General features: G+C 43.5%; 2 protein-coding genes across 2 annotated transcripts in view; both read right to left on the reverse strand.

Annotated features, from left to right (window-relative positions):
- The window catches only part of LOC110491317 (butyrophilin subfamily 1 member A1), a 24,001-nt gene extending 14,511 nt beyond the window's left edge, over positions 1 to 9,490 (reverse strand). Inside the window, exon 1 of the mRNA XM_036946099.2 lies at positions 8,208 to 9,490. The gene's annotated coding sequence lies outside the window, so the exon portion shown is untranslated. The remainder of the gene's footprint in view (positions 1 to 8,207) is intronic.
- A 3,374-nt stretch (positions 9,491 to 12,864) lies between these two features.
- LOC110491318 (histone H3.3A) lies at positions 12,865 to 15,164 on the reverse strand. Its single transcript, XM_021564682.3, has 4 exons — positions 15,097 to 15,164; positions 14,048 to 14,181; positions 13,769 to 13,922; positions 12,865 to 13,648 (listed from the first exon to the last, which is right to left on the reverse strand). Exons 2-4 carry the CDS (start codon positions 14,173 to 14,175, stop codon positions 13,520 to 13,522), a joined length of 411 nt encoding a protein of 136 aa, XP_021420357.1. The 5' UTR covers positions 14,176 to 14,181; positions 15,097 to 15,164; the 3' UTR covers positions 12,865 to 13,519.
- Between the last annotated feature and the right edge of the window lie 138 nt (positions 15,165 to 15,302).

Here is a 15,302-nt window from a genome sequence, read left to right on the forward strand (position 1 = left end):
CACCACCCACTGCTCCCGAGTATTTTACTCGCTCATGTCCAATCTCTGGATAATAAAGTTGATGAGCTCAAGGCGAGAGTTGCTTTTCAGTGAGACACCAGGGATTGTAACATTCTCTGCTTCACGGAAACATGGCTCTCTCGAGATATACTGTCTGACTCTGTAAAGCCAGTTGGGTTCTCAGTATGCCGACAGGAACAAACATCTCTCTGGGAAGCAGAAGGGTGGAGGTAGATGTTGTATGATTAATGACTTATGGAGTAACTGTGATAACATTCAGGAACTCAAGTCCTTCTGTTCACCCGAGCTACAATATCTCACAATCAAATGCCGACCGTACTATCTCCCGAGATCATTTTCGTCAATAATAGCCACAGCGGTCTATATCCCTCCTCAAGTCGATACCATGACATCCCTCAAAGAACTTCACTGGACTTTATGTAAACTGGAAACCACATATCCTGAGGCTGCATTTATTGTAGCTGGGGATTTTAACGAAGCAAATTTGAGGAAAAGGCTCACGAAATTCTATCAACATATTGATTGAGGTACTCGCACTGCTAAAACTCTTGACCATTGTTATACTACCTTCCAGAATACATATAAGGCCCTCCCCCGCCCTCCATTCAGCAAATCGGACCATGATTCCATCTTGCTCCTCCCCTCCTATAGGCAGAAACTCAAACAGGAAGCATCCGTGGTAAGGACTATTCAACGCTGGTCTGATAAATCGGAATCCACGCTTCAAGATTGTTTTGATCACGCAGACTGGGATATGTTCAGAGTAGCTTCAGAAAATAATATCGACACACAGTAAACACTGTGACTATTAAACCAGTCAGAAACCGTGGATAGATGGGAGCATTCGCGCAAAACTGAAAGCGCGAACCACCACATTTAACCAGGGCAAAAAGACTGGGAATATGGAAGAATACAAACGGTGTAGTTATTCCCTCCGCAAAGCAATCAAGCAGGCTAAACGTCAGTATAGGGACAAAGTGGAGTCCCAGTTCAACGGCTCAGACACAAGACGAATGTGGCAGGGTCTACAGACAATCACTGATTATAAAAGGAAAACCAGCCACGTCACAGACGTCTTGCTTCCCGGACAGGCTGAACACATTCTTCGCTCGCTTTGAGGATAATACAGTGCCACCGACATGGCCCGCTATCATGGACTGTGGGCTCTCCTTCAATGGAAACTTCAATGCTTTTTGTCAATTTGGCAATCTTTTCATTTCCGGTGACAACTTGTAGACTTGTTTACGTGTTGCTGTGCGTTTTGTTGCCAACCTTACTTTGCTACCTGACAACTTTACGTTTTTTACTTTTTAATTACCGTTTATATTTCTTGTTTTTCCCTCATTCAACTTTTTTTTTTTCATTCAACTTTTTCACTCCGGACGCTTTTTTATCTAGACGTGGTTCGTCAGGACCTCCAACAGACGAAGCTAAGTAGTAACATTAACATGATGCCTTCTAATTGCAGTCGCTGTACTCATAATATACAGGAGAACGATCAACTTACGGCGAGGATAGCTGTGTACAAGCCCAGCTGCAGACGCAATCATTAGGCAAGGGTAATTTCAGTGTAGGAAAGGATGAAACAGCGTCTGTGCCATCAGTAAGTACAGCTAGTAGTATAAACCCTCTCGCACGGTCCCCGCAGCCGGACAACCTTCTCATGGATTCTGGAGGGAAATGCTGTAGGAATGCTCAACCGGTGTCGCTCATCCAGCCGACAGAAACTTTAAACCGGTTTTCCCCATTAAGCAGCGAGTCAGAGTCAGAGGCCGAGCCTTCTCTGGTCTCTACTTCTTCCGTTACGGGGTCTGAGACGCCGAAGCATCCCGCCATTAGCTCTGACAAATTGAAAACCCTAGTCATTGGCGACTCCATTACCCGCAATATTAGACTTAAAACGAATCATCCAGCGATCATACACTGTTTACCAGGGGGCAGGGCTACCGACATTAAGGCTAATCTTAAGATGGTGCTGGCTAAAGCAAAAACTGGCGAGTGTAGAGAGTATAGAGATATTGTTATCCACGTCGGCACCAACGATGTTAGGATGAAACAGTCAGAGGTCACCAAGCGCAACATAGCTTCAGCGTGTAAACAGCTAGAACGATGTGTCGGCATCGAGTAATTGTCTCTGGCCCCCTCCCAGTTAGGGGGGGGTGATGAGCTCTACAGCAGAGTCTCACAACTCAATCGCTGGTTGAAAACTGTTTTCTGCCCCTCCCAAAAGATAGAATTTGTAGATAATTGGCCCTCTTTCTGGGACTCACCCACAAACAGGACCAAGCCTGGCCTGTTGAGGAGTGACGGACACCATCCTAGCTGGAGGGCTGCTCTCATCTTATCTACCAACATAGACAGGGCTCTAACTCCCCTAGCTCCACAATGAAATAGGGTGAGACTGTGTCTGTGCCTCGACCTAGGTTGGGCAAAACTAAACATGGCGGTGTTCGCCTTAACAATCTCACTAGAATAAAGACCTCCTCCATTCCTGCCATTATTGAAAGAGATTGTGATACCTCACATCTCAAAATAGGGATACTTAATGTTAGATCCCTCACTTCCAAGGCAGTTATAGTCAATGAACTAATCACAGATCATAATCTTGATGTGATTGGCCTGACTGAAACATGGCTTAAGGCTGATGAATTTACTGTGAAATGAGGCCTCACCTCCTGGTGACACTAGTGACCATATCCCCCGCGCATACCGCAAAGGCGGAGGTGTTGCATACTGGACCCTATTCCAACTAAACTACTGAAAGAGCTGCTTCCTGTGCCTGGCCCTCCTATGTTGAACATAATAAACGTCACTCTCTATCCACCGGATGTGTAGCAAACTCACTAAACGTGACATTAATAAAGCCTCTCTTGAAAAAGCCAAACCTTGACCCAGAAAATATAAAAAACTATATTGGCCTATATCGAATCTCCCATTCCTCTCAAATATTTTAGAAATGCTGTTGTGCAGCAACTCACTGCCTTCCTGAAGACAAACAATGTATACAAAATACTTCAGTCGGGTTTTAGACCCCATCATAGCACTGAGACTGCACTTGTGAAGGTGGTAAATTACATTTTAATGGCATCAGACCGAGGCTCTGCATCTGTCCTGCATCTGTCCTCGTGCTCCATCGATCACCACAATCTTTTGGAGAGATTGGAAACCCAAATCGGTCTACAAGTTCTGGCCTGGTTTAGATCTTATCTGTCGGAAAGATATCAGTTTGTCTCTGTGAATGGTTTGTCCTCTTACAAATCAACTGTACATTTCTGTGTTCCTCAAGGTTCTGTTTTAGGACCACTATTGTTTTCACAATATATTTTACCTCTTGGGGATGTCATTCGAAAACATAATGTTAACTTTCACTGCTATGCGGATGACACACAGCTGTACATTTCAATGAAACATGGTGAAGCCCCAAAATTGCCCTCGCTGGAAGCCTGTGTTTCAGACATAAGGAAGTGGATGGCTGCAAACGTTCTACTTTTAAACTGTGACAAAACAGAGATGCTTGTTCTAGTACCCAAGAAACAAAGAAATCTTCTGTTGAATTTGACAATTAATCTTGATGGTGGTACAGTCGTCTCAAATAAAACTGTGAAGGACCTCGGCGTTACTCTGGACCCTTCATCTCTCTTTTGACGAACATATCAAGACTGTTTCAAGGACAGCTTTTTTCCATTTACGTAACATTGCAAAAACCAGACATTTTCTGTCCAAAAATGATGCAGAAAAATTCATCCATGCTTTTGTTACTTCTAGGTAAGACTACTGCAATGTTCTACTTTCCGGCTACCCAGATAAAGCACTAAATAAACTTCAGTTAGTGCTAAATACGGCTGCTAGAATCCTGACTAGAACCAAAAAATGTGATCATATTACTCCAGTGCTAGCTTCCCTACACTGGCTTCGTGTTAAAGCAAGGGCTGATTTCAAGGTTTTACTGCTAACCTACAAAGCATTACATGGGCTTGCTCCTACCTATCTTTCCGATTTGGTCCTGCTGTACATACCTACAAGTACGCTACGGTCAAAAGACGCAGGCCTCCTAATTGTCCCTAGAATTTCGACGCAAACAGCTCGAGGAAGGGATTTCTCCTATAGAGCTCAATTTTTATGGAATGGTCTGCCTACCCAAGTGAGAGACACCGACTCGGTTGCAACCTTTAAGTCTTTATTGAAGACTCATCTCTTCAGTAGGTCATATGATTGAGTGTAGTGTGGCCCAGGAGTGTGAAGGTGAACGGAAAGGCACCTGGAGCAACGAACTGTCCTTGCTGTCTCTGCCTGGCCGTTTCCCCTCTCTCCACTCTGCCTCTAACCCTATTACAGGGGCTGAGTCACTGGCTTACTGGTGCTCTTCCATGTTGTCCCTAGGAGGGGTGCGTCACTTGAGTAGGTTGAGTCATTGACGTGGTCTTCCAGTCTTATCCGGTGTCCTGTGTGAATTTAAGTTTGCTCTCTCTAATTCTCTCTTTCTCTCTCTCAGATGACCTGAGCCCTAGGACCATGCCTCAGGGCTACCTGGGATGATGACTCCTTGTTGTCCCCAGTCCACCTGGCTGTGCTGCTGCACCAGTTTCAACTGTTCTGCCTGCGGCTATGGAACCCTGACTTGTTCCCTGTGATTACGGTCATTTCTGAACATTTGAACATCTTGGCCATGTTCTGTTATAATCTCCACCCGGCACAGCCAGAAGAGGACTGGCCAACACTCATAGCCTGGTTCCTCTCTAGGTTTCTTCCTAGGTTTTGGCCTTTCTAGGGAGTTTTTTATAGCCACTGTGCTTCTACACCTGCATTGTTTGCTGTTTTGAGTTTTAGGCTGGCTTTTTGTACAGCACTTTGATATATCAGCTGATTTAAGAAGGTCTATATAAATAAATTTGATTTGATTCTCCGTGACCGACGTGAGTAAGACATTTAAGCTGTTAACCCTCGCAGGGCTGCCGTCCCAGATGGTATCCCTAGCCGCGTCCTCAGAGCATGCACAGACCAGCTGACTGGTGTGTTTACATATATATTCCATCTCTCCGTATCCCAGTCTGTTCTCCCCACATGCTTCAAGATGGCCACCATTGTCCCTGTACCTAAGAAAGCAAAGGTAATTGAACTAAATGACTATTGCCCGTAGCACTCACCTCTGTCATCATGAAGTGCTTCGAGAGACTAGTCAAAGATCATATCACCTCCACCTTACCTGCCACCCTAGACCCACTCCAATTTGCTTACCGCCCCAACAGATCCACAGACGATGCAATCGCCACCACACTGAACACTACCCTGTCCCATCTGGACAAGAGGCATACCTACAGTTGAAGTCGGAAGTTTACATACACCTTAGCCAAATACATTTAAACTCAGTTTTTCACAATTCCTGACATTTAATCCTAGTTAAAATTCCCTGTCTAAGGTCAGTTAGGATCACCACTTTATTTTAAGAATGTGAAATGTCAGAATAATAGTAGAGAGAATGATTTATTTCAGCTTTCATTTCTTTCATCACATTTCTAATGGGTCAGAAGTTTACATGCACTCAATTAGTATTTGGTAGCGTTTCCATTAAATTGTTTAACTTGGGTCAATCGCTTCAGGTAGCCTTCCACAAGCTTCCCACAATTATTTGCGGGAATTTTGGCCCATTCCTCCTGACAGAGCTGGTGTAACTGAGTCAGGTTTGTAGGCCTCCTTGCTCGCACATGCTTGTTCAGTTCTGCCCACAAATTTTCTATGGGATTGAGGTCAGGACTTTGAGATGGCCGCTCCAATAACTTTACTTTTTTTGCCCTTAAGCCATTTTGCCACAACTTTAGAAGTATGCTTGGGGTCATTGTCCATTTGGAAGACCCATTTGCGACCAAGCTTTAACTTCCTGACTGATGTCTTGAGATGTTGCTTCAATATATCCACATACTTTTCCCGCCTCATGATGCCATCTACTTTGTGCACCAGTCTCTCCTGCAGCAAAGCACCCCCACAACATGATGCTGCCACCCACGGTTGGGATGGTGTTCTTCGGCTTGCAAGCCTTCCCCTTTTTCCTCCAAACATAAAGATGGTCATTATGGCCAAACAGTTATATTTTTTGTTTCATCAGACCAGAGGACATTTCTTCAAAAAGTCCAATCTTTGTACCCATTGTACAGTTGCAAACCGTAGTCTGGCTTTTTTAGGACGGCTTTTTTATGGCGGTTTTGGAGCAGTGGCTTCTTCCGTGCTGAGTGGCCTTTCAGGTTGTCGATATAGGACTCGTTTTACTGTGGATATAGATACTTTTGTACCTGTTTCCTCCAGCATCTTCACAAGGTCCTTTGCTGTTGTTCGGGGATTGATTTGCACTTTTTGCACCAAAGTACGTTCATCTCAAGGAGACAGAACGCATCTCCTTCCTGAGCGGTATGATGGCTGCGTGGTCCCATGGTGTTTATATTTGCATACTATTGTTTGTACAGATTAACGTGGTACCTTCAGGAGTTTGGAAATTGCTCCCAGGGATGAACCAGACTTGTGGAGGTCTACAATTTTCTTTCTGAGGTCTTGGCTGATTTCTTTTGATTTTCCCATGATGTCAATCATAGAGGCACTGAGTTTGAAGGTAGGCCTTGAAATACATCCACAGGTACACCTCCAATTGACTCAAATTATGTCAAATAGCCTATCAGAAGCTTCTAAAGCCATGACATCATTTTCTGGAATTTTCCAAGCTGTTTAAAGGCACAGTCAACTTAGTGTATGTAAACTTCTGACCCACTGGAATTGTGATACAGTAAATTATAAGTGAAATATTCTGTCTGTCAACAATTGTTTTGAAAAATTACTTGTGTCATGAACAAAGTAGATGTCCTAACCGACTTTCTAAATCTATAGTTTGTTAAGAAATTTGTGGAGTGGTTGAAAAACTTGTTTCAATGAAGTGTATGCATTCGTAGTCACAGGCGCAACAAATTTAACTTCTTACAAGGAATGCCTTAAAATATGTTAATGAGACAGAGACTCTTTCCCCATTCACAACATTTTCCCACAATGCACCCACAATGCTTCTGTCATTAGGAGCAGAACGCATGCCCTTGATGGTGGGAATGGCTTGTCTCCTTGTTGTACGTCATTTATCCGCTGGTTTTTATATCCATTCATCCTGATCCATTACACCTCATAGCACAACAAACTGCTTAATACTATTTTAGAAATATACTTATCTTTATTCAAACATACAACATTATGTAAAAGTATCATAAAAGTACCATAAAGTCTAAAAATGTTGAATTACCCACAATCCTCTAAAAACAGAGCCACGTGTCAATATTAAATATTAATAACTTGCAAAAAAACAAGTTATTAATATTTAAGTGGTACGTGGCTCTGCAAGAAACGTCATAATTCTATATCAGTACAACACAAATAAATCAAGAAGAAATGTCTGACTACTACCTTATTATTTTAAACAAATACGTAAAACATAATTAGAATCAAGTAAGAACCACTTATTTAATCCACGTTAGATCGACTTTAAAATATTAATCATAACTTGCAAAAACTCACCTTTAGATGAGCAGAACACAAATAAGTTATATTTACTCAGTAGCCTAATATTTGTTAACAGTACTCGACATTAAATTATAAATCTTATTGAAATCTGAGTTAGTACCACTTATGATTTGAGTTCTACTGACTGTCCGAGTTTGAGTAGCCACTACTCAATTTCTCTAATGAGTTAGACAGTTATTTCCCATGCATAACATCACATTGATTCGCAATAGGCTGTAATTATGTAGCCTATACAATGACACATTTTCACATTTCAAGACAACTGTTTTCGGGTGGTTTATTGCGCTAAAACACGAATACATTCTTCACATAAAATGGTGCATCTCCACTAATGTAAAACGGCAGAGCAGAAATCAACCCCTCCCCCTGAGCACCCGGAGACACAAGTTAACACGATTTCGCTTTCGGGTGGTTTATTGAGCCCAAACATGAATAAATTAATTACATAAGTTGGTGCATCTCCACTGTTGCTACTCAAACATATCGGACAGTCAGCAGAAGACAACCGCTCCTCCTGAGCGCACTGAATAAACACAAGTAAACACAATTTCACGTTGAGTGCGCAGTATACAGAATGCATAGGAAATAGGAAAACCTTTGAGATCAATAGCCACATTGAATGCAGCAGAAAGACTTACCTAAGGAATCCACGGGGAAGATAATAGCTAGTCCACTATTTTGATCAGAAAACCACGTTTTTGTTCTCCTTAGGTGTGACTAGCTAGTTTACTCTACACCTCACTATCCCTTATACATACATGCGACCAGGTTCCATCTGCTGCAACTGGATTGAGTCACTGAGCACCCCGTTGTCCGAATCAAAGTTCGGACGTTTCCGACAAGTTGACGAATAGCCTGAGGAAATAGTTGGACATCTCACGCGTTAAAAATCATGCACTTTTTATCCAAAAAGAGGTCGCCAGAGTATTGCATCTCATTTATAGCGCGTCATATAATTTGAGACCACGATTAAATTACACAAACGATGTAGCAGTTGTGTGCAACGTGAACCAGGCTATTCTGAAACAGAGTAGGCTAGCTACTATGTTTCGGAGTGGAAATGTATGAATTGCAGCACTAACATCTCAAGTCTAACCTCCCTAAAATGTGTAGCCTAGTTGGACATGGTTATCTAGTTTTACCGCTCTTTAACAGCCCTAAGGAAAGCGTGCGTCAGTCGTTTTAGACATGCGGAAGTGTGTGGGGGCTATGATGCACTGTTACATGACGGACGGCTCTCTGTGTTCCTAGCTGGGAAATAATTATTCATCCGAAAGATCTGCCTCTCGGGACCCTTTTGGACATCCGGTGAATGAACAGTGGGTGAAGATTATGTTATGATCGTTTGGGGACGCACAGTTGGGAATAGGCTGAGCGAGAGCTGATAGTATCTACAAAATAGATTTACTCAGGCTTTATTAGCCATAATCGTTTGAGATACACTACTTGTCTTGGACGGTTCAGGTTACGCGGATGTGTTGCTTAATGCCAACATGTCATTAAGGATTCAACAACTTTCACACAAAAAAAAAAAAGAGTGCGGTTTTGAAACTGCAGTTAAAGTGCAGTAACTGCAGTCGACTTTAGTATTTTGGACGCAGTAATTGCATAAATTATACTCATATATATACACACACACACACAATACATTATTCTGCCACTCTAATGAATACTCAGGGAGAAAAAGGTGAAGATTCACTCGCAGAGCGCGGAAGGTGTTAATTTCGCAGAAGGCAGGAAACAAAACTAGGACCGACGGCTATAACTGGTTCTCACAAACGAGCTAGGAAAAGGCTTAGTAGAGTCAAAATGAACAATACCTCACAAAGGCACAAACAGAATGAACTGAACTAAATAAGGAGCTGATGAGACCAGGTGAGTAACTAACACAGGTGAAATCAATGAACAAAAATGAAAGACTACTAATGAAAGGGCTACGTTCAGGAACATAAAGAAACAGGGCTACGTTCAAGAACACAACGAAACAGAACACAAGGTTGACTAAGAAAAAAAATACAGCCACAGTGTCTTTGAAATGACGGCTATTGTCAGTGAAACGTTATATCAGAAGGATCCACTGTATAACAGATTTTGAAGCATCACTTTCAGCTTTGACTTTTGCAACCTCTAAGCCTCCTGTGTGTCTCTTTTCACCTCTATTTGATTCTAATCTATCACTCAATCACCTGACGCAATCTAGTGCAAAAATACAAATAAACAAAGGGAGGGGATGTTTTCAGGTTGCCAAGTGGGTGAAGGTTATGTTCGTTTGGGGACCCAAACGTGTGGGAAAGGTTCCTTCGTCAAGTACCACGAGATGCCATATTTTGTCCATGTATTGGGCACATAATAAGTATTTTATTGTATCCATATATCTGCCTAATATGATTCAAACATTGTGCACATATCTACCCAATGTGGCATGTGTAATGTGTGCGCACCCTTATATTGTATTGTGTGTGCATATGTGCTCATCCACTATGCATCCTGAACCTTCAGACAGAGAAGGGGACCGAACGTAACAGACGTCAACAATCACCTCTCCTCCTGCTGTGAACTAACTGATTCTTAGAAAGCGCCTGCAAGCTGACTTCAGGTCATCAGTTGGACGGTGTATCGTCCGACATATTGTTGCGGCTGGCTTTCGGGGTCAATCGAGCAGTGTGGCTTGGCAGGGACGTTTTTCACAGGACGCATGTCCCATCGTTGCAAATCCCCTACGGACTCGGGAGAGGTCGAGAACCATACGAAACACGACCCTGCCAAGCCACACTGCTTTTTGACACACTGCTCGCTTAACTCGGAATCCAGACGCACCAATGTGTCGGAGGAAACACCATCCAACGTCAGCTTGCAGACGCCCAGCCCGCCACAAGGAGTCACTAGAGCGCGATGGGACAAGGAAATCCTGGTCGGCCAAACCCTCCCCTAACCCGGACGACGCTGGGCCAATTGTACGCCGCCTCATGGTTCTCCCGGTCACGGCCGGCTGTGACAAAGCCTGGGATCGCACCCGGGGCTGTAGTGACGCCGTAAGCACTGCGATGCAGTGCCTTAGACCGCTGCGCCACTCAGGAGGCCCTAGCCTGCAGACATTCTAACTAGTTTGTGTGTCTCCCTCTGAGTCAGTCCTTGGTCTAGTACACAGGGACTACTGGTCTGATACACAGGGACTACTGGTCTGGTACACAGGGACTACTGGTCCGGTACACAGGGACTACAGGTCCGATACACAGGGACTACAGGTCCGATACACAGGGACTACTGGTCCGGTACACAGGGACTACTGGTCCGATACACAGGGACTACTGGTCTGGTACACAGGGACTACTGGCAATGTTTCATGCAACTCCTTCAGCACACCTGCGGCAGTTAAACCACCAACAGCACATTTAGAGATTGTAGAAAATAACACTACTAACCCCTCTGTCTTGTGTCCCTCCCTGGTGTGTGTGAGGAAGGGAGAGAAAGAGGTGTGTGTGTGCATCCATGCGTGTTTGTGACCAGTATCATGTTGGTAAAATGCAGAAAACACACCTGTGTTGTGGCTGGCCATTGAACAGCCCTAAGCCTGCAGGAAGCTGTTGACATCTTCAGGGACCAAGACAATATCTCCTCAGGCTAGCCCTCATCAAACACCTGTTACACACACATAGTACTGGAGGCCTGTTCTCTGTCACTCATATTGGCTCTAATACACTGTTACATTACAATTTTGATGTATTTTATGTTAGGTAATTTGACCACATAAAATCTTGGATATTGTATATATATTATAGTATATAATTTACTTGTTTTACCTGTTTCTATTTTCCAGCCATACAATCCAGCTTATTCGCTTCCTGGGAATTTGTGGATGAGGCTTTTCTCCCTGACTCTTGTTTTCACGAAATGGTTGGTGTTGGCAATTGGTGTTAGTGTGAGAAAATCATTTACCACATTCAGCTCATAGAGTGTCCAACAACAATCATGATAACGGAGTCAAATATCCTTCCTCTCAAGTCCCTACTCATGGTCCTTTCAGAAAGGGACTTCAGACTGGATATGGAGGTCCTTTCTTCCCTCTGATTAACGCAGTCGGAAAGCATGAGTACCTACAGTCTGTTTAGACTTTTGGCATAGGAAAATGTAGGCATGTGAGAGAAAAAAACATTAGTTCTCAAAACAAAATGTCACTCCTCACATCAGCAAAAACCTATACCTCTAGAGATTTAAAAAATGTCTGCCTTTTCACTTGAGAACTGCAGTTCTGGATGAGAGCTGGCTTCTCCCGGTAACATTTAAATGAGCCCAATCTCAGAACTGTGTATGACTTCCCTTCCTCATTTTTAGTCTGTGTCTTCCAGGTGTATTGGTTGTGTTTGATGCTATACCCCATTAGCTAGGGATGGTGCTCAGGTCAGTGGTAGCATTTGTATCCAACCTGGACTCAGTGGTAGACGTAACATAAACATATTTTAAGGCGTCCCGTGTTGAAGATTAGGTGACAGATTGTTGCCTGCCGTTACCTGGGGGCTTCCCATCAGGAAGTCCAGTTGCAGAGGGAGGTGTTTAGGACCAGTGTCCTTAACGATGAGCTTTGTGCGCACAATGGTGAACACTGAGCTGTAGTCTGTTAACAGCATTCATTAGGGTCCTTTCATCCAGGTGGGAAAGGGCAGTGTGTAGCGCAATTCAGATTGCATCATCTTTGGGTCTGGTCAGGCAGTATGTGAATTTTAATGAGTCTAGAGTTTCTGGGCTTTGAGCCACTGCCAGCCTTTCAAAGCTACTTAGTGCTCGCGCTGTAATTATTTAGGCAAGTTACCATCGTCATGATGGGCAGCAATGACGGATACTGAGCCGGCAAAAGTCTATTCCCATTGGCGGAGAGCAGTTAGAGAGTGCAGAGTGGCTGTTTGAGATGCCACAGAAACATGACAGGATCCTGCCATGTGGTGCTCAGAGCTAGCATGGAGTCAAACGGCATTGTACACTGACCATTTAATAGCTCTGGTATTTTTAGTTCCTAGTGCATTGAGGCCAAGAAAATGTAATTTCAGGATGGGAAGGGCTTTCAATTTTAAGCACACTTAATCCTGGTTTTCCCCTTCTACTTTTTAAGCTCAGTGGTGCATGACAAACTGGATGCATGAACTTTAAAATGTTGAGAAATTCACATTACAGGAAGTTACCCCACAGAACAGCAATTTGTCTTCCAAGTATAGCTAATAGAATTAAGATGTGGTACCTTAAAAAAAAAAAAAACTTTCCTGTAAAAGCACCTAGTAGATGATGAAAACCACCAAACAAGCATTTACTTGTAAACACATTTAATAGAAAGACAATGTGACACTCATAAATATTAAATGTAGCTGCCAAGGTTTGTTGCATGTTGGAAAAATAACATTGTAAAAAACAGTCCAGAATATACACAGTCTTGGTCATCCTCCTGGCCATCCCTGACAGTGTCAGGAGGAGTAACTGCATAGACAATCCACCCGACACCATTATGGAGTGCTAGGAGTGAACTGTTGTGCAAGACATGCTGGCAGACTGCTGAGACAAAGGGTGGAAATAGATGAGACCCTGACACACCACCCCAGAAGCTGACGTAAAGAGCTGACTCGTTCTTTCACCTCATAACCCCCCCCCCAACCACAAACGCTCTGTCATCTAGAGTATGTATTACTGTCACCCTAAATGAGCCAGTTAACATGTGAAGCCACCTGACTGAAGTCAGGGTGACAGTCATGTAAATCGTTCTATCCTCTAAGATAAAAACAAGCCTCATTTGCAATTGAAGGCAAGCCGATCGTCCTATCTGCACACTAACCATATCTGATCGTTACCTCATTCTAAAATACATTACAAAAAGAAAAACCAAGAAATAACAATGTTTTTAAAATTCACAAAATGGTTAAGTGAGATAAATAGAATTGTGTGTCTAGAGCAGGAGGTCAAGTACCATTTAGGCCCTCTCTCCCCTTATCCTGCGGGCCAGCTGGATGTCTTTGGGCATAATGGTGACACGCTTGGCGTGGATGGCGCACAGGTTGGTATCCTCAAACAGACCCACCAGGTACGCTTCGCTCGCCTCCTGGTGGAGAGAAGAGCAAAGTGGGGACAAGTCAAGGGATTTATAAAATAAAGAGTTCCTGTTCACTCCATCCATTAGCCTTCAGACTATAGTGTGGTACCAGCAGTCTGGGGATTTTACCTGAAGGGCACCAATGGCAGCACTCTGGAAACGCAGGTCCGTCTTGAAGTCCTGCGCGATTTCTCTCACCAGACGCTGGAAAGGCAGCTTGCGGATCAGCAGCTCAGTAGACTTCTGATAACGACGGATCTCCCTCAGAGCCACTGTTCCTGGCCTGGGAAACAAAACAGTAAAACGTTAAGTATTCATGCTATAACTAGACCTGTTAGTGACACTTCTTTCAGGTTACATCTATGTAAACAAACATGTTGGGAAAACAGGTTGAACTGCTCTAAGTACCTGTAACGATGGGGCTTCTTCACTCCTCCGGTGGATGGCGCACTTTTCCTGGCCGCCTTTGTGGCGAGCTGCTTCCTTGGCGCCTTTCCTCCGGTGGACTTACGGGCGGTCTGCTTGGTACGAGCCATTTCTCACTAGGAGAAAAAACAATACACAAGTCAGTCCGAAAGTGATTTGAAATGCCTTCAAAGTGAGACATTACATTGTCGATCGCTGTCGATGGGACAAGGCTGCTAAAAAAATTGAAGCAACATTTTCTACAAAACAGAAAAGCTTAGACGTTGAAGCCAACTGTTACCCCCACATATATTTTGATTGTCTATCATTGCAATACCTGAAACAATTTAGCGTCCTTTATAACAATCGTTACCGTTTCAATATTCCCCTCCCCCACCGCGAACGTAAAGGCACCGCTGGGAGGCGCTTGGTCGGTTCCAGTCGCGCTGGATTATGAGCACCGCCTTGCAGCCTGCTGCCTCGGCCCAGTTGCCAACATAGCAGACATTGTACTGCAGTCTTTGTTCGTTTGAGCGGGGCACGAAAACAGCATACATCGAAAGAATAAAACTTATCGTGAATATTGTGCTAACGACAGTTTGTCCACTTGTCCTTAAGCACCGTGGAGGAGAAAAGCCCAAATCAGAAGGAAATAAACAAAACAATTTAAATTTGAAGGAAAATTGATATTTGCTACAACTTCTGACCGACGACTGACCTAGCGTTAGCACTACGGCTAACGTTAGCGAGAAACAAACATCGAAACCCCACGCTGTTTTGAGTCAAAGCCGGAAAGTCAAGGTAGAGTGAAAGCTGCTAATTAAAACACGGCGAAAAAGGTGGCATAGTACAACTAGGCTATACATATCCGTAGAGGTATTTAGTTAGCTACCGTTAGCAGGCAGCCATATCACGGTAGGGATTGCTATTGTTCTAGATATATTTAACCGGTACAGACAACTCATTTGAGAGGTCAACCGATTACTATTTTAACTCTTTGTGAATGGAAAAAAACCGCTATCAAAGAAGAAAAAAAGGCAAAAGTTACTCACCGTATGGTAACTGTTGGATTATTCCAAAACTTTAACAGGTAAACCAGCAGACCCTAACTCCTCTTCTTTGAGACACACAACGCGATTAATGGAAAACGGCGATGAATCAATTTTTATACTTTCTCATGACGTCAACTAACCGATTTCTAAAACCGGTTGGTTGAGAAGGAGAAACTCGTAAGACCATTGGTTAAAAAGTCCATCAA

The sequence above is a fragment of the Oncorhynchus mykiss genome, chromosome 16 (assembly GCF_057628025.1).
Source record: "Oncorhynchus mykiss isolate SJ-2025 chromosome 16, ASM5762802v1, whole genome shotgun sequence".
NCBI classification, from domain to species: domain Eukaryota; kingdom Metazoa; phylum Chordata; class Actinopteri; order Salmoniformes; family Salmonidae; genus Oncorhynchus; species Oncorhynchus mykiss.